This window comes from Polyodon spathula, chromosome 19 (assembly GCF_017654505.1).
Source record: "Polyodon spathula isolate WHYD16114869_AA chromosome 19, ASM1765450v1, whole genome shotgun sequence".
NCBI lineage: Eukaryota > Metazoa > Chordata > Actinopteri > Acipenseriformes > Polyodontidae > Polyodon > Polyodon spathula.
In genome coordinates, this window is record NC_054552.1 from 3,776,372 (window position 1) to 3,797,708 (window position 21,337).

At 34.3% G+C, this 21,337-nt stretch overlaps 1 protein-coding gene across 1 annotated transcript in view; it reads right to left on the minus strand.

Annotated features, from left to right (window-relative positions):
* Positions 1 to 21,337, minus strand: part of c19h11orf49 (chromosome 19 C11orf49 homolog) — a 36,935-nt gene that overhangs the window by 8,668 nt on the left and 6,930 nt on the right. Inside the window, exons 3-5 of the mRNA XM_041217855.1 lie at positions 17,041 to 17,171; positions 3,793 to 3,877; positions 461 to 546 (exon numbers count right to left, since the gene is read on the minus strand). Of these exons, the coding sequence (XP_041073789.1) occupies positions 461 to 546; positions 3,793 to 3,877; positions 17,041 to 17,171 (302 nt within the window). The remainder of the gene's footprint in view (positions 1 to 460; positions 547 to 3,792; positions 3,878 to 17,040; positions 17,172 to 21,337) is intronic.

Here is a 21,337-nt window from a genome sequence, read left to right on the forward strand (position 1 = left end):
TAGATTGTCACTAGTGAATTACAGAAATGAAGACCACCCCACCCCACAAAATAGACATAATGTTGTCTGAATGTGTTTCTTTATGTCATGAGGACCATTTTAATGGTGATGACCACAGGAGTATTACAATAAGGTATTACATAACACGCAAAAGCTGTAAAACTGTAGCTACGCAAATTAGCTGCCAGAAATGTACGAGATTCCACATCAATTTTTTACAGACATTCTGGTACAATTGAGAATATATATGCAAGAGGAATGGCATTCAGCTTCAACCCGTTTTAGGATTTTAACCTAGTTTTTCTCAGGTATGGAAAACATGATTAAGTGATTAATGATGCTTTATTTTTTTTTTAAATACCTTATTTGTTTTTCTAACTTCAAAATTAAAATAACATATTATGCATGCTTAAAATCCAAATAAAAAAGCTATAATACATAAAGTACCTTGTGCACTCACCCTCATAGTAAAATTGAATCTGGAATGCATAGAGAAAATCAGAAAATGACATCAGACAGTCCGTAGCATCATCCATCAGCACAATCCTACAGACAAACCAATAATAACCAGTTACATCAATGGCCACTGCTAACAAGATCAATAATATAACAACATAGATAAACAGCTGTACCTTCAGGATTTTTACAATATTGACCTTTATCTGAATTAAGAGATAGCTGGAAGATTCAGTGAAACACTATTTAAAAAAATATATAGACAGTGTATAGGGTAGAAAACTGTAGGGGGAATACATCTTAAGTAAATGTTTAGTCTTTACAATATGCTCTATAGTAAAAGACAAAAATAAACTATAACATAAACACATTATTATGATCTCTAGAGATACAGATCTAACCCATTTACAGGATTTATTATTGTTTAATGAAGTGCTTGCTAACTACAGGGACTGAAAGACATATATTGCACTTCTTTGCATGACAAAAGGAAATCAGACACTATTAAGCCCCTTTTAAAACAGTGATTGGGAAAACAATTATCTTGATCTATAAAGGCAGCTAATGACACTGGAATGAACCATAAATTAAAAAAGGGGGGGGGGGGGCAGAGGAACGGGTAAAGCACACTGTAAAAAGCCAATTAATAGTCAAAGGGCCATAGAGATAAAAAAAATAAATAAATACAAATTTAAAAGTTGTGCATTTGCAACTATATATTCCTGCTTTAAATAAAAAAAAAAAAAAAAAAATGAATATATGAATACTTAGTTATAAACAGTATGCATTAGCGATATTAATAAAGGCCTTTGTTTTGGTTCATTTTTCCTTTCATTATTTTGGCTCATTTTAGCATATCTTGTGTGTATGGAATGCAGAAGCTGGCTACTTCATAATTAATTTGTAGATGTACAGTTGGATTGGGAAAAAAAAATATTACTTGAAGATTTATATATAAAGAGTACAAGGATGAAGCACATTTTGGTGTACAACACAGCTAAATTAAAATTACCTCTACATTTTAAAGCATGTTATAACTTCACATCTGGCTGAATAAAGGTCAGACTTCCTACATCTGGAAAGTTTTCAATTATGCTACTGTGATATCCCACACAGGACACTCAGAGTTGTACACACAGCTGTGGCCAAAAGTTTGACATCACCTAGAATTTTAGGATTGAGATAATTTACAAAAAAATATAACAATAATTAATTAATGTATATATTATATATACATACACACACACACACACACACTGTAGTAGTACCGTATTTCATGTTAGATTTCAAGTTTTTTGTTAAGTATATGGAAAACTACAAAGCGGTATGTAATTCAATATATTAACTTAACACTATTCAGCAGGTTTCATTTGACATTAAGAAGCAAAATTAGTTAATTCTACAGGGTGATGCAAAACCTTTGGTCATAGCTGTATACAGTACAACAACCTGTCACTTCCACATGGTGAAAGTGCTCACAACACACCGAAACTGTATTACTTTGGCTTTTGTAACACAATACTTTGCCAATAGAGCATCTGCATCATTTTAACTGTATTTAACAGTTATTGCAAAACTTTTAAACAGTATTGAAAATACAGAATAAAATATGTCGTGCTAATACTTGGATTACACATAAGCAGACATACCCTGTGCCTTTTTCATTTTGTGTGAAAAAACTGTTGTTACAATTTGGTGGAAAGATGCTCCATTATCTCTCAAAGCTCACTGAATCCACACCACATTGTTTCAAAGCAGGAATTTATAAAATGTCAACAGAAATAAAAGTACTCAATTGAAAAGAACAATAATGTCTGTTTGTATTTCAGAAAACCCCCAAAACATGAAATTCTAAATATACACTAATTTCTTTTATAGCACTCTGTATAGATGTATAGATCTATAGATGCAACTCTGCTTTTGGTTAACAATAAAGATAACCTTTTGACAATACGACTAAATCATAACAGTATTTTAGTTTGGTAAACTGCTATTAAATTACCTAACACTATATTTAGAATAAGTGTTTATAGCAAACAGGAGAGCAGTGCTGGCAGCATGTACAGACAGACACTAGCAGAGTTTCACTGCAATGCAACTGAAATCATTTTAAAAGGTGTGGGTATACTTTTTCTGGTATTTTCTTACTTAATCTTTTACCTTCCAGCACTGAGTAAAATTGTTTAAAACGTACTTCTGTGTGACCTGTTCTTTATTGATAACAGCCACCAAAAAAATTGTATCAGATTTACAAAACGGGTCAAAGGATTTCCAGAAAGGTGGAATGAAACTCACGGTTGAAATGGAACATTTTCTATTTAATTAACTTTGAGAGGTAAAATATAATGCTTAAGTTCAGTCTGTGTCCATCCCTAGAGGTTTTGTATAGGAAAGAAAACAAAAAATTAGATGGTGGAGAAATTGTTGCAACACTACTTTAGTAATCTCCAGTGAGGACCCTCATTAGTAAAACCATTACAAAATATCTGCTTCTGCTCTCATTCGTTAAGCATTTCAGTACTACAGTATGGTGCAACAATAACATGTCACCTTTTTAATCACTGCCCTGGGGAAAGTTGTGTGCTCACACCCATATGAATGATGATGATCAGAAATATAAAACTTGTATCTTGTCAATTACGCACACATTTTGCACAAATTTCATTTTAGTTGTCAGAACCATGTCATAACAATTCAACTTAAATATTTGTTGTTTTTAAAAAGACGCCCCTAGAAATGTGCAGTCCCATGAGAAATGAGATGAGGAGTCAGACAGTCTGCCGTATTGGCTTGTGTTTCTAACACGGTTGCTAGGCTGCGCATTGGAGAACACATTCATTCTATCATCACACTTCAAAATTGCAGTGAGGGTTGGTGACAAGTTAGCATGCAAGAATGTTACCTCTCTGTTGCTAACAGGATAACTAAATACATTCATTATGGATGGGATGAAGACATCTCACTCATGATGGAAAGAACTACCAAGTCATTTTTTTAGTTAACAACGAGCTGTTACAATTTAATAAACCACGAAACATATATTTAAAATCATAAAACCCACAAGCAGTTCCACGGAAGTGAAAGAATATTTTCCCATCCATGGTCCCTATCTGTGTAGCACAGTAGTTGTCAGATCTGTTCTTGCATCTACATTATGGCCTAGGTTGCCGTACCTTAACAACAGTCTACAGCAGTTCTTGAAAATCAAACTTAATGGAATTAGTCATAAGAGTACTGAGAATAAGGCCTGTAGTTAATATGTATCCCCTGCAGACAGTGATTGATTTCTGTATATAATGCTTGGGTATACATTCATAAAGTACATTTTTGTTTTACCTTGCTGCCTTTTGCACAAGTTCCACAGGAAAATCAGGACAGAGAAGCTGAAGAAGAGACCTGTACTCCATCGCTGTTAGAAGATCTGAAAGAGAAAAATCAGAAACAAAACACTGCTGTAATTATTTATATTGGTTTTATAAATGTATTTTATCCCTGAAGATTTTTCAAACTATCAACCTTGTGACCTGTGCCCAGAGACATGAAAGCCACAGATTGCAGTTTATATCTTGTATACTGCTGTGACTGTTTCCAGCTGTAAATAAGGCAGATGTTTTTATTGAGAACACATTAAAAAATCAACACCCACACATAAAACTCAAATTTCCCTCTAAAAAAACATTTAAATGAAATATTTACTATAAATCCACGTGTGTAATCAGTACTGATAAATATCATTAATATTATATAAATAATAGCTGATTTAGCTCCCATATCATGTTTACCTTTGCATACTTAAACTCTGACATATTTGCAAACATAAAACGTATTTTACAAACATTTATAAACACCATGAATTATTAAGAAAATGTCATCCTTGTAATTTTTTTTTTTTTTTCATTGGTCACATACAATATAGCCCTTCTTCTTAGATTAGATATGTTATGTTATGATATGCTACACAGCTTTATAGCACAAATTACCATACTGTCTGAAAAACAGATAATTGGCCATTGTGGTCAAGTGGTCTTTCTGGTCTAATGCAGTGGTCTAACATTGTAAATTCTGTATAAGTAGCTATCCATCCTACACTATACACTAGTAGTATTCACCCTTCTAAAAACTGGAATTCTGCCATAAATCTACGCTTAACAAAATGCCGGGCAACCATCCAAAAACAGCACCCAAAGAATTGCTTGGATGGATTGCTTTAAGAACCCACATGGAGTTATTTCAGTGTAGCCCATTTGTACTTCCATAGAGTGCTCCTATTGCTCTGGTTTCCTAAATCCAATTTCCCATTCGGAATGAACAATGCCCAGTGGAATGCATTCTATTCCTAACTTTAATTAATGGGTGGTTGGGAAGTCAGGAGAACTCAAGACAACTATACAGTTTAAATCTAATTTTTTAAGAAAAAAGAAGAAGCCTGTATTTAGACTTCACTTGTCTATGACCTGATTGATTTTGGGTATGCTAGAAAGTAGACAGAATAACAAACATATCCCTCTAATTTCCAGAAAAAAAAAAAAAATCTAGAAAATACCCTACATTTTATTACCATCTGTTTGTGAGCAGAGCCTCATTTTTCTAGTTAACCAAAATTATAGTGTAGAAAACAGTCAGACTTAATTGCATATCGTAATGGAATAACAAAACTTGTCATTCAGTGGCTTAAGCTTAACTGTTTTGACAACATTATATATAATACATAGGGCTTCCTTAACACTAATGAATACCTTAAGCATTAAAACACCAATCTGTCAATTTCCTTAATGATGTTCCTTAAAAAAAAAAAAAAACTGGTAGGAAGGTGTGGTCACAACTCCAAAATGACAGTATTTCAAATCCCTTAATAACCCAGTTATTATCACGCAACATAACTTTCAAATTGCTATCACAGCAACTTCACAGTATCTTCCTGCTCTACGGTAATTACACCTGTAAATTGCAAGGACTGGGCACTTTGTTTACTGTAAAGTAACTTCACTTTCCAACCACTTCGATTCAAGTAGTGGTACCTACATAAATGATTAAAATCTTGGCTAATTCCCCCCCCCCCCCCCCCCCGATTTAAGATACCAATAACAAATTATTGCTAATCAGTTTTGAACCACTAACAAAAAATAAAATGAATAATAACAAAACAATTATGGAAATAATTTTGTGACAAAGTTAATTGCAAATTGTACTTTTTCAAAACATAATGCTACTGCAATAACATGCCGCTGTGTCCTGCTGCAGGTATTCGATTCAAATGCAAGTTCTGTGGTAACAAAGAGATCTATCATTACTTTACAACCTGCGAAATGAAACTGGGAAGAATTTGATGTATATTTTTTATTTATTTATTTTAATAAAAATAAATAACTAAATCCTAAATAATCATTCAAATACTAAATCAAACGATGTGGGTCTTGTACATTTATCAGCAATAACGTGTTATTTTCTTTTCTTCAGGCATTTCATTTCCCAGCTACTGTAATCACTGCATACAGGGCAGCTTACTGCCGGATAACCTGACTGACAGTTATGTTGTTCTTGCACTGATGTTTAAAGAACGAGAACTTTCTTACAACTGTAGCTTGAATAACATCACCCTATTAAAATAAAACAAGAGTAAGCTGAATCTCATTATGAAGTAAATTAAAATCAGCAGTACACGGGTCAGGAACATGTAATTGGATACAGAACTGGTTAAAAACAGAAAGCAGACAGTATTGTGAGAGGTGTGAAATCAGATTGGGGGGGTGGGGGGGGGGTGGTGGTGCTGTACTTAGTGGAGTACCACAAGATTCTGTACTTGGACCCTCACTGTTCCTCATTTATATAAATGACTTGGACAAAGATACACATTACAAGTTTGTCAGATTTGCAGATGATACCAAACTTGGGGGAGAAGTGGACTCTAAATCCACAGCCCAGCTAATTCAAAGGGACTTGGACCTGCTCTGCTACTGGACAGACTTGTGGCAAATTCATTTTAATGTTAAGAAACGTAAATTATTGCATATTGGGTATACAAATCCAGGTTACATGTATAACATTAACAGGGTGGAAACAGAGGATGGGGACTTTGAGAAGGATCCCTAAAGTAGTTTTATTGCTTTATGAAAATGTGGCTTTGCCTCCAAAACAGAGTCCAGGTAAACACTTTGTCAGTATACAGTAGCATTCTTGGACCTTTTTTTTTTTTAAGTTTCAGTCTTATTATTTATGATGAGCTTTTACTGTTTCTGGCGCAATGACTTGTTGATACCAAGAAAACAAAATCTAAACATCCCCATCAAAAAGGGTAATCAGCACACTGATTGGCCTCTTAAGTATATAGAACACAATCTGTGGATTCTAAACAATTTAGTTCAAGCACTGTACTGTAAGATTTGTGGTCCGCACATTCCCAACACAGTGTAAATATTAAGAAATGTTATATTAGCACTTCTAGTAAGAGGAATTTCTAACCCAATATGTTTTGCAACTAAAAAAACAACATTAGAGTTGAGTCTTTTAAAAGGTGAAGTTTCAAAATCCTAAAATAAAGAGTATTCAACTCCACCTAGTCTACTGGTAATAAATGCATAAATACAACAAAATATCACTACCATTTTAAGATGTCTAGGCTTCATATATTATAAACTGTAGAGGAGCCATGTCCTTTGCAGTCCTACATTATAAATTTGCCCTTTCCTGTCCAACATCATCAAAAAGACATCATGCACAGATCTCTAGTCGTTTTTTCTCCGGAAAAAGCCAAGAAAGCCTTTCAATGGCCTAGTGAGACCAATAGGAGCCGAAAAGAAAAAAAAAAAAAAAGATTGATGACAGAATTGATGAAACATGTTAGTTCTATGATATTCAGCACCTATGGTTTATTCCAGCGATACTGAGAAAATGTACGTTTCAAATATCATGAACAACCACAGCAATAAATATTAAAGTTTCTGAAAATACTGAGTGCAGGCTGAAGAAAGCAACCCCTATTTTACCATTTTCCTTATCCTTTAGAAGGCATTTAGTTTTTACTCCATTCCTAAGGAGATTTACATAAAATCCTTTCAGTGAGTAGTTTGGGCTGAAAGGTGACGCAGATTGTCAACTGTACTGTTCCAATATGTGCTGCAGGGTTTGGAAATCTCCAAGTGTGCTCTGTTAGTAAAGACCTTTATTGAATAGCAGATGGGCTCCAATATCAACCCTCACTTACTTCACTGAATCAGCTGTAATACACAAATGGCTAAATTAGGCATCCCTGCATGCTTTAAGCTCAATTGTTAATTAGAAACAGACCATTTTTGTTTTAGTGCCATCAATTTTTCTTTTTTCATCAATTTCTGATACATTAGTCTACCTAGCTTTCCCACCAATTAAAAAGTTGCTTTACTGCCGCAACCCACTTGATGATCGGGAGAAGCAAAATACACTGGAATACAGTACAGTTTACGTTTTGTCTATAGTTCATGATTATGAGAATAACCTTTCAATTAAGTCACACATGAAATAATTATTTTTTTTGATCAATAAAAGCAATAACTTAATATTAATAATGTTTGAAGAAAAAAAGCATTCAACTAAAACCAATTTTTTAAATATATTTTACACCTCGATTATTATGTGTTGATTTTACATTGTTAGTTAACATTAATGCTGAAACAAGCTTATAGTTTTGCCCAGACTAAAGGCATTCATTTCACATCTATTGTTGGTTAATGGTTGTGAAGCTAAATTACACATTTCTTCTGCTGGGCTGCATCCAGATCCATACTATTATGAGGAAAAATTGATCGCTTTATTTTCCATGTGTTAAGTGGTAAAATTATTCTTTCAATTGTTGTATTTTATAGTTCCTAAAGTGCGTACTGAAGCTGTTAAAGCTGCCTTAAGCCATACAACGAATTTGTAAATATTGCAATCAGACCAAATCAATCTTAGATTATTATATAAACACATAAAACAAAACAGTCATCTCAAAAAGATCAGTTTAGCATAAACTGTAGGTTATATCCTAAACGCAGGCTTTATTACTGGAATTCCTAGAGATATCGCCAGCCTCCACTCCTGGACCAATCGAGGAGTGCTAGTAGAGTGATGTGAATCCTCTGGAGATTTCCAACTTTTCTTCAGATATCTTAAAAGATTAATCAGATAAGTACTAGCTACAACAAAATGATACACACTGAGTCAATTATAACTTCTGTGTAGGAAACTATGACGTAAATCCAAGGCTGAGCCCTCAGATAACATCTTTGCAAATAAAAAATTAAATTAGAAAGGGTGTTATTATATTGTCTCACCTTGGCAGCTGCCGCACACGCGTTACTTACTTCAAGCCTTGCCAACGGCCCTTTGGCAAATTTGTAATAGTTTGCACTTATTTTCAAAAGCCCTGGGTTGTTTGGACGCACACCAAACATTGAACACTAGACTAAAGCCTTAGTGTTCTCTGTATTAGCCTTGTTCTTGTGTTGTTGATTTTTTTTTTCAGCCTGTTTAGAGGAAAAATGCAGTATGCTCCTCTCAATTTACTTCAATACACTCACTATGTACAACAGTAACAACATTCATTAAATGATTTCTTAAAGGACAGCAAAGCAGCATAAAAAGAGATCTGCAGGGCCGGTGTACTAAATAGAGATGATACAGTACCGTGTTGTTCACCAGCTGACCCGCTGAAATCAGTGTGACATTTGCATTTTGCTAATATCCCAGTTGTGAAATCTCACTCAAACCAGAGATGTTCTTCACAAAAAGAAGGCAGTCTGTACTCCTACGCCAGTAAGTACCAAGTATTTTTGTGCATCTGATTTTCATTTCACCAAAGCAGTGATCTTGTAATATTAGTACTCTGGAACGAGTTTAACCCTTCTAAAGTAATTTGATTACTGACAAAGTTTGTCTTAGGTTTCCCAGCACATGTTTCTTGGGTGAGAGAAGCTTTTTCATGAATGCTTTATTTTAAATCAATTTTACAACTCATTTCCAACACTGGTTACAAAAAATACAACAAGCATACATCACAATAAACAGGAACCGTGATTTCGCCCTCTGAACACAGTTTAGTGAAATAATTAACATTTTCAAGATTTACGAATAAACCCCCAGTCCAATTTAATACCTAAACTAAGAAGAGTTAGGCTAAGTATCAAAATACACATTTAGCAAAACTGATTTTACAGTATAGCTAGTCTAATAGACACGCTTTCGAGGACTGCATTTTTAGTTTTGATGCACTTATAATTTCTTTAATTTCCCTTAGTATGATGGAAAGACACAGATATTTCAATTTAGCAACATTGATCCACTTATCAAAAAATAGTTTGCACTTGGCTGCTATACATATTTCAGTTATAGGCAGGTTTATGTGATGTGTATGCATGATGGAAACTTGGTTGTAACAAGCAAAGATTAACTGTAAACACAAAGCACAAAAAAAGTTTTTAGCTGTGAATCACGGTGGTCCCTCTTATGAAGCAAACTTACAATAACCTCAGACTGCACTGTTGAAAACGATAATTCTACTGCCTAACTGTAAAGTTTAATCAATCTATTTTGCAGAGCTCCAAGATGGTTCTGTCCTTATAATTCAACATTGACTGAGTCATATGCAGTATTCAATGTCAGGTTATTCAAAATAAGAAACAAACAAATTGAGAGAGCGTTATAGAATTGGAATTTAGTTATTAACACCAGAGTTGTGGTCAAGTTAATTTAAAGATCCTTCTGTTTATAAAAGAGGAAATGTGCATCATTACTGGAGCAATTACAAACATAATGGCAAAGTATTTCAACAATGATCATAGGGTTAATTTCCAAACTAGGCATTGGCTCAATAAAACGACTGCTGTCATCACACTAAACTGGTCTTTTCAAACTGAATGCAGTAAGCTGTTCCAATGAGGTAATTAATCAAGCTGGAAACACACACAAAGTGGAATCAGACTTACATTTTACACCATTGACCTCCATAACCAAACAAGAAATACGTGTTCAAATAATGCAGTACACTGTCAAGTGTCATCTGTCAAAAACCACAGAGAATAACTTTTCCATATTTTTTTTATCCAGGAGTTCCTAAGGTTTGCACTATGCCAATTTATAATCATTTATAATAATGGTTTAAACTACCTTAAAACATCAGTACAATGTATCAAAAATATTTAACGGCTGAATTCAGGGAAGTTCTTCCCTTCTTGTATATGAAGCTCTGACAGTGCTTACGTACAGTATGGTGCAACTTAGAATAGGGAGATTCTCCAAGTAATTCCATAGTTGGGGTTGAATGTTTCCAAGATAAATTCCAAAACTAGATCAGTTAAAATGTATTAAGAATATAGCATTGAATACAAAAAACATAAATCCTCAAAACTTGTTGCAAAAAAGACAAGTCAGGGAAAAAAAAAAAAAACTTTAAACCCCCCCCCCCATATATTCTAGTATACTAAGGGTTATAAAAAGAACACACAACTAGAGATACTCCATAAACTGCAATGACATAATTATTAAGTTATGTATTAGTATACTAGAAAACTTTTACTTGCTGAACCTCCTTTAATATATTAGCATTCTGCACTGGACACCATACAAGACTCCTCCACCCATGAAAAGGCATGGTTTTCACAGCAAAACAATTGATTTTAATAAGAAACCCTCACAAAAAAACAAACAAATAATAAACCTGCAGACAAATTCCTTTTTTTTTTTTTTTTTTTTTTTTTGTAAGAGAATAATTTCAATTTGCGTCAGTCTCTAATGCCAAAAAAGCCAACACTTTTTACACTTGTATTTATTTTTCTTTAAGCAACTCTGACGGTGGTCTAAACGTTCCATAAATCACTTACTGTAGTGCATTTAACATATCTATAAAGACCTATGCCATGAAGACCATATCAATCAGGATGTATGTTTAATTTGAAGATTCTTGGGTATGGAAAAGAAGAAAGTATGGTAGGGCTCAAAGGTCAACCCCACCTGAATAAAAATGAATAAACCAAATGTATGCCACATTTACACAGCAACATGTTGGAAAGATTGTAGTAGATTTAGTAAGAGTTTCTTTTTTAAAATTACACTCAGGGTATGGTGTGAACTTTGCAGTTCAGAGCTGTATGCCTTCATAATTGAATAGGACACCTCTGTTAACTGTACTACCGTAGGTCTGCTAGCCATAGGCATATCAATTATAGTGGATGGTGGGGTGGTTGTAAATGTTAATTCAGATTTGAGGGAATTTCAGCAAAAAAAGATGAACCAAACGTATTACAGGATCTTCTTTTTTTTTCCCCATGTGCATTGATCCAATTCTTTAATCCATCTCCAGTTTTCTGTGGATGAACCATTTTAATAGAAATTATTAACAGCTGTATATTACTAAATAATGAAAACAAAAACAGAATCATCCTGAAAAAGCCAAACCCCAACCCAAAACCAAAAATATGAGGTCTAAAAAAAAATAAAAAATAGCTTAGAAAGGAGTTCTCAGTGTACAGCCACTACGTCATTAGTAGCTTTGTTTACAGAGTGTTTGATGGAAAATATGCTCAGTGGATGATCTACATCAGATGTAGAAAACCCTATATAAGAGTAAACGCCAAGAAAACATTTCCAGTTTAGCTAAGGAGAGGCAGATTCACAGAGTTAGACAGTACCTTTGCAATACCACTGAACACGAGACTGGGTGTATTTATTTATTTATTTAAAAAGTTCAGCCAAGAAAAGCATTTTGAATTCCACATATATTTTACTGAGGAATTTAGGCTAAACCAAATTGTAATAAATAACACTTAAAAAAATCACAGAACACGATTGGCATGCCAATGTTTACAGTATACTCTATTAAATAAAACCTTCATACTGAAGTACAAAATACAAACAGGGATGTATATACTACACATTGCCACTATTTAAAATGCAAACATTTTTTGAAAATGTTAACTGAAAAGAAATTCTGTTAACGATTTAACTAGTTAAAGAGGCCACACTGAAATCCTCTAACATGTATTACTCACATACTCTCAAAAGTATGCTAAATATGTGCAATCTTTCCATTTGTGGTAACATTTTAAGCTACAACAAACAACCCCAAAGATAGCGTGTTTTGTATCGCTTTTAACATAAAACATGTCTAGAAAGCCTAGAAACGGCAGCAACAAAAAAAACTTTTGTTCTGAGGGTAAGGTAGATTAAGGGAAGGAAGCACTGAATTCCCCTTATCACCTGTATGTATTATTTTATAGCATGTCTTATATGTCCACTCTTTGTCAACATTTAACAAATTAAGTTATTTACAATAAAGTACTGTCTGGCAATTGTTTGATATGCACGCGGTCCTGCAGAAGTAAATCACAGAATGTTGATTGTTCATGAAGATGTTGCTTTTAGTAACTTTCTTAATACTACAGACCTATAAATGAGGCCGTGTGGCAGTGTTGCCGGGCGAGAGCACGGCCGAGGCGCGGGGTTGTATATGTGGGGAGTATTGGGTGGCAAGGACGGAGATAAAATCCTCCCTACAACACACACTTGGGATTGTGGCTGGAGCCGTCAATTGAATAAATGATTAATTAAGGCCTTACTACAGGCCGTAAAACAATAAAACCATTTCATTAGTTATTGCAGGTTTGCAAAGGTTTTCTAATGCTGCAGTGGAGTTAAATCCAATTTAGAATGTTCTTTCCTATGGGACACAAAATTAAAAAAATCAACACACCCAACAATGTTACCACCAGTTATACTTTTTGTAAGAATCAGGATGATTGACACTAAACCTTGGTTTAAGTAAGATTTGGAGCTCGGCAGGCTTACCATACAATATTGACAAATGGAATTGTAATGTTATTGTATTTTATAATCAATGAACTTGTGCATATGTAATATACATTTATTTTTATATGTTTATTTTATGCAAAGTATAAAGATTTTTTTTTTAAACTACTACAATTCTAATGCCAATGTTATAGCAATATTGCATTCTGATAGACACTCTGTGGTGAACACGCTTTGGTTGCCAGTCAGTAGATGATTCTGAATGTTTACAATAAGGCATCCGAGATAAAGATTATTGAACTAAAAGCTAATGCAGGATTTGTTTGGGCAACCAAAAACATATTCCTACAGCAATTACCATAAACACTCATAAAGTGCCTTGGTTGTTGCATTAAATCATAACTGAAGTAATCTCAGTAAATGATCTTAGACCTCTGCAGTTTTTCAATGACACATATGTCTTTATTTTATGCTGTATACATTGCTGATGCTGCACGTCTCCCAGTAAACGCATGCTAACTGCGTATTTAGTTCTCTATGCTATTTAACCTTCCTTGCAGGGGATGGCAGATATATTTTTAAGCTAAGTATGCAGCCATCAAATACATTGTCTCAACCTCCTGTCTAGCCTGCAATGACAGATTTTTTTCACAATGAGGCATTGTTCATGGAACAGGTACCAAAGTGGCTAGCACAGACATCTTGTGAAATGGGTAATCTTCATGGAAAATATTACTGTGGAGCAGGAAAGCAGATCATTCTGCTTAGACCACACTTGTCAGTGGAGAATCCGGACATCCTGTTCAACAGCACTTCCAGCAGTTTTAATAGACTGGAACTCAGAACGATGGACAAAATTAACAAAAATATGATGCTTCTTATAGGTGGGTTTTACTTTCCAGCAGATGGTCTGATTGCTATTTGCAGTTCTTTTGCAGACAAGGTCTCAAAATTCATGCTTCCTTGTAGCCAAATAAGGCTCAATGCACAGGATAAACTAGAAGCCTCAGATATTTTTTTAATGCCCCAATTTATTGGTCTCCTAAAGAAGCTTTTGGGGTGGGGGCTCTACATTATACCGTTTAATTGCCTTGTTTTTATCGTTCACTTTTTTTAAACTTCATACATTTACCAGCCCCTCATCTGAGAAACTGTGAAATGTATGGCTATTTGGATAAATCCAGGCGGTAGAAAACCGATTTAGATGGCAAAGCCAGACTACATTTGTTGGTTAATTAAAGACTGAAAGGGCTACATATCTCAATACCACAAAAACATTATACAGTACAGTAGTCTCCGGCTAAGAGAACACTCCTCAGGAAGCAAGCGAAGTGTTCTGCTAGATGAAGTGTTCTCTTGATGGAGTTGAGCACCAGACACAATATCAATAAATAAATTAATATTTATTACTTCTCATAACGCACGTGCCTCAACATATGAAATTAACTGAATAAGAGAAAAGCAACATGTTAATAAACTATAATAATAAAGTAACAGACAAACTAATGTTAATAAACTGTCAAAATAAATGAACACAGCACCCCTACAGATGTTAAAAAATGCAGTTACAGCTCTAGATTAATTATGAATACAGGATCAATAGTGAAGACATGCACACATTAACAGAATGGTGAAGCAACTCACCAGAATGGGAAACACAAATTGCTCTGAGACAGGTTTTTTTTTCCCCTCCAAGAGCTCGAACAACGTACAACTTTTTGAAGCAAGAGAAACAGCAGCGCATTTTGAAAAGACTGAATACACCATTTTAATTTAAGTTTGATGATAAGAAGGAGTTATCAGGTTACAAAACAGTACTGTATAAGTGAACGGATCTCTAATCAGTGACAAGAAGGAGTTCTCTTAACCAAAGTTCCCGTTCCTTTAACCGGAGGATTTAAAATGGGAAAAATCTGTTTCACAACAAGGGTGTTCTCTTAGTCAAAGAGTTCTCTTAAGAAGTGTTCCTATACGCAGAGACTACTGTACTATGATTACACAATGCTTTGCATCTGTGTCTGTAATTACATCTTTAGATTAATTGTATTCTTGTTACAGCAAGCAGAGTTCACAGGGCCATGCCTCTGCAAGCCTCTTTGGGTGACTTCTTTCAGTTATCATTGGAAACCAATGACAGGCTTTCACCTTTCAATGCAAGGTTTGTTAGATCTTGTTTCATGTTCTTTTACTGAATATTGAGAATGCTTTTTAATCACCAAGACAAAAGGCTTGTACTAAACTGATATAAAGATGATGAACTGATCTGGAAATTAAAATAGTTTTGTTTTGGTGGTATTGTAGCATCCATATCCTAGCCGGTAAAAGACAATTATTACTACAGTCTGTCATACAGTTAATTCAATGAAAATGTACAGATGAATCAGACACATGACACAGTACTGGTTTATAATGAAAACCATTACCTTACAATAGCTTTTTAATTATCTGTATGTACTGTACATTACCCTCCCCTTTCTATCCCAGTACAAATCTGCATCAGATGTTTAATGCTTTCTACTAAATGTCTTGACAAATCCTATTATTATAGCTTTTCAATGAATAATCATTTTGGTATTTTAATTTGAACTCTTCCTGGCTCAACAGAAGGTGAGCTACTGTAGTACTGCCAAAATTATGAATGGTATACTGAAAGGGTAAATAAATGTGATGTACTAATGGAAGTGCACTAACAGGTAACATGTAGGGAATTGTTTCATAAGCTACTACATGACAGGTAAATAACTGGATTTACCATACTACTATTTTATTTTTTTATTTTAAGGTCGGCTGGTAATTTGCCACACAGTTAGAAAACAAACAAAAAAAAAAAAAAAAAAACTAAAACAAAAAGTACACTAAACAACTTAACCCATGAAATGTTATTTGCAGAGGTATTTACTATCAAAACAGACCAGTATTTACTTTTCAAACAGACCAGTATTTATCTAAAACACAGTTGTCCTATATACACTGAATCATAAACATTAGAAGGCAGTAACAACAAATATTGTTGTGTGTTATGAAAGAAGTGAGTGTTTGATAAGCATGGCTTTGGTGTACAGTTCTGACAAAACACCTTTGAAAGTTTTAACTTGCAATTTCACCTTCTGGCATAACTGCAGCAATTAAAAGCTTAACAAATACCAAGCAAACATAAGGGTTTAGAAATATCAGTTTTATTGATTAGTTAACTGATCGTAACTTTAACACCATAATATAAATATACCAACGCATTATGGATAAAAAAAATAACCTTTTTTACATTTAGTTTTGTATTTCAACATATCTTATGATCAAGTGTTTTGTATTTATAGATAGAAACTGAGGATACTGTACTATATAGCCCAGTCTTAAAATATCTGTCTGCAATCAGGACACAAGTCTAGCGATTTGCAACTCCAGCAGATCATTAGCCCACACACCACAAGCATTATAAGCAGCTCCCACACGATGCCCTGCAGCAATCAATATTTTCCCTAAACATCCAGGAGAAAAGCTGAAAAGTAATTTTATCCGTGACAGCAAATGGTGGGTGCCATCATGTGTCATATGGTAATTGGCAATTCAGAAAAATAGACCTCTACCCAAAATGCATCACTCTCTCAAGACTTGCTGTCCATGAGTGTCAAACTGTACCGTTGAGACAAAATTTAATTCTAAATTGGCTGCTGCAACTGCCAGGGTGCTGGGGAATGGCTGAGGGAACATGACATGTATTTTGTCCTCAGGCGATAAGCACTGCCTGTCAGACTTTTATGAGTTGAAGTGACAGAACTGGGCTGCTTTAACATGACGTTCATCCACTCTGCATTAAATTGAAGTGCTTACCTCCATTCTTTCCAATCTGTCTGAAACATCTCCAGAATGTGCGCAGGAAGGAGGATCGGTTGTGTGGAGTGGCTTTGACAAAGTTGAATTCTCGAAATAGGATGTGACTTCCATTTCGCACACTATTAAAACTGTACAGGGAAAAAATAGAAAGAAATGCTAGGGGTATTATAATACAATTAACAAAAATCACAAAACATTGGACACACAAAAATTCTGTAAGCTGAAAAATCTACAATCGTCATATGACTAATCGCACAAGTTAGCTTTAGTTTATTATTTTGTATTTGTTTAGCGACTACCTGAACCAATCGACCAGCTGCAAGTTTGGACTCATATCATAATTCATATAGCATAAACCCAAAGACTGAGCTTATTTGTTACACTGTAGTCTCAACACCTTAAAAAAAAAAGCACATTTATAGCTTTTTACAGTATTCTGATATTTCTGCTTTTAAAATGCAGTTTCCTGTAGAAAAAGCAATCTTATATATATACCAGTCATAGATAAGATATATATATATATATATATATATATATATATTGGCATTTGGGTACTTAATACATACACAAACCAGTCATCATACAAAGGACACATATGTACATTTAGCGAATTATATTATGAATTGGCATTTGGGTACTCACTCAAAAATACAGGGAACATATATGTTTGCAGTTTAATATTTAGACAGTTGTAAAAGCACTACCCTAGATCAGTTTCTTACAAAATGCACTGTCCAAACATGTACAAAATATGATTTAGTGTAAACTATACTTTAGGGAAAAAAAGCAGTGTTAATATAATCAGTTTAATCTATTTTGTTTTTTATGTCTTAAGCCAGCTTTAAAAGGCTAGAGAATAACATGACTTCATTAAAAGCTTATACATTAATATTCCTTGGTATTACTGCAAACAGTTAAAAGGTTTCCAAATGAGCAGCACCTAAAACTCAAACCCAGTAATCCAACTCTTTTGTTCCACTACTTTCTTCGCCTGTAATGATCCTGATTTTTCTGCATTATCAGGTCACAATTACAAAGCTGGGCACCCCTACCCCTTTGATGTAACAGTGTTCAGCAGTGTGCAGTAACCTAATCCCCATTATAATATAAATGTAAGGAATAAATTCCATGTTAAATAACACTCTTCTGCACTCATGTTGTTAAAATGATTGAGGAGAGATTTGGCACCATTAAAAATGCAGTATAGTAAATTGTTTAAATTACTCCTCTTTTTTTCCTCACCCATTTCTCTTTGTCAAATAACTGTCTCGAATGATTTTATATTGTAATCTATCTGACCCATGCTGTTCACTGTTTTGTGATACAATTCAAATCAAACACAGTGCTGCCTTAGCAGGCCCTTATAAAACATTTTATATATTTCCTCTGGAATACTTCACTGGATGTCAGCATAGAACTGGAAAATAATGTGGCAGCTGTACAGTTTTTGTTTGTTTTGATTGTGCCCACCCAGTTTCAAACTAACAGTCCCAGGAATAATAATCTTTCTTACTTTTTTTCTCTTTAGGTTTTGTGTTTTTTTTTTTTTTTTTTTTCACAAATAGCTGGATTGAAGTTTTGTGAATTTAGTCCAAAATTTTAAATGTTTCAATTACTAATGAAAGTAGGTCATTAATTCTAATAAAATTAGCACAAAAAATAATTTAAAAAGTACATGACCTCACTGAGCATTTGCCTTGGGCCTTAGGGGATAATATTGATCAAATTACATTATTAATGAATACATTTAACATGGCAATTAAAACACTGAAAAAGTATCTGATGTACAGTGAAAACAGTGTTTCTGGAACCTTACATGCAGGCACAAACTCAATGTTCTGGATCTCTCAGCTGTCAACATGAACTGAAAAATGCATCATCACTTTCTTCTATCAATCACTGTTGTTTAAAAGAGGGTATGGGATTATCAAAGTCATAAGCAGTATATAGCCTTTTCTTCTGCATACAGGTAAAACACAAAGAAAATAAATTATATTATACAGTTAGCAGAAAGCAAACTGCTTATAGAGAAATCCTCTACAGGTGTTGCAGGCACATCCAAACCAGCAAAAATTTCTTGGGTAAGCTTTGTGTTTTTGATCAGACAATAGAGAGGTCGGGGCAGTTTGATCCTAGTCAGTTTCATTGTGAATGTGCACCTTTCAGCATTGCGCATGTAAAGTACACTTGCAATGACTTCAGCTCCAATATTTAGATTTTATGTTAGCCTAATATGTAATATTTGCAAACGTGTGTTTGCTTTGCATTCATTGTATAAAAACCTAAATTTGCTCATCTGGGGCTTGATAACTTCTTAAACAAAGCTTTGTTTATCTGGCTACAAGTATTGACTTTATATTGTTGTGAACAAACTGAGCTTTCAGTGCTTGATAAAAGGAAAAGGAAAACCACAGCTCTCAAATACATATCATATAAATTATTTAAAAAAAAGAAAACTCCCCTTAGAGATCAGAATATTATCATATTCTGTAATCAAAAACTGTGTTTGATTTTAGTGAACTTTTCACCTTGGTAAAGCTACAGTACATTGATATCGATATTATATAGTTGAATACATTAGCTGTAATGTATTAATTAATTTAAACTAAGTACTTTTTATTGAATTGAATTGTTAGTTATTTTACTGAATGAAATTATTATTGTAAAATCATGTAATTGTGTTTTTCCACCACAGGGTAGGTACTGATGCTGTAAGTAAACAGTCAGTCACTCTACCTCAAAGCACAGAAACCCTGCTTCACTGGATATACTCAAAATTGGAACCCATGGTCTTCTGGATAAGGAGTAGTTTGCATTCAGAGAATTTTTTTTTTTTTTTTTTTAATTGCTGTCATCAGAAAGCCTAGAGCTAGGAAAAACAGAAACAGAATGTACAGTACAATGTGTAGGTACTGTAGATCTATAGATCTCAATGCCATACTGTACCTCAGGAAAGCAGGTCAAACTAATTTTGTTATGCCCTTTGGGCATTTTGTTAAAACACGATTTCTTGTTGACACATTTGGTAACAACTTGTACTCAGTTCAGCCATCTTTCTGGACACCAGTTCAAGTAGTGAGACTGGCACAGCAAACAGCTCTGATCACTGAATATCCTTCATCAGAAATAAAGAGGCACCCTACAGTCTAACTTTCTGAACCACTTTTAATTATACTTCTGGCTAGATTTATCAATCAGAACAGTTCTCTGCCTGGAATAAAAAGCATCTGTTTACGTACTGTACTTTTTATATTAAATATGTATCTGAATTAATACTATAAAACATATTCTCAATTGACACTCAATTGGAAGTCAACCAAACTGATGGCTACATAAAAAAAAAAAAAAAAGGCAAAGATTAAAACCCATATTATATCAAAGCACGGACTGAATATCTTAAAGTAATCTACCGTACCAATGACCACAAACCAAATCAACAGTGTTAAAGTTCTTACAGATAACTTACAAAACAATGTATGCAACATTAAGATTCAAAATTAACAACCTAGTTCTCATGCATTATGCATGAGAAAAGTACAACTGATTATCTTTCTACTAACCAGCACTGCATGTAAACACTGCTTAATTATTATTAAATAGTTACTTATTACCGTAGATGGTTTCCAAAATCAGTTTAATCATCTGTGGCAGGGAGGACCCTATCGCTGGTTCTTGCGCGGATGTGTGCATCTGGAACGCGTTGCTAGGCAGCCAGCTGAGCAGGAAGGCTCGCCTGGTACAGAAACGTTCAGGAGGTCCTCACTGGCTGGGGGGCGTGCCCAGGGAGGCTGCGCGCATCTCAAAAAGCATCTGCGCCACAGCTCGAAGCGACTGCACCGCCATGCTACACAGACGGGAGCTTCATTTACATACAGGAGGAGACCGTCCAATTAGACAGGAGAACTACTACGGAACCCTTCAACTGCAAGATGATGCCTATGAAGTAACATTTACCCCCATTACATCATCTGAAGCTAATTTTTCTTTTCCTTTTTTTTTCTTTTTTATTTTTTAGCTTTAGCTTTTTAAGTTAGAAAGACAAAAGCTAATCACACATTCACACTATCAGACACTTCCCAAAATAATTTGATTTTGTAGCAATAGCTAGGTGCTAGTTGCTATGGGGATTTTATCATGCTTCAATCATGATGTCAACACAAACATAGCAGAGCTATAAGCGTTCAAACCTGCTGACAGTTTAATTTAAATGAAAAAAAAAATGACAGCAAAATGAAGGCATGATAACTAAAGGTTATACATTTTTTGACAAAGAATCACACTAAGTCAAGATAAC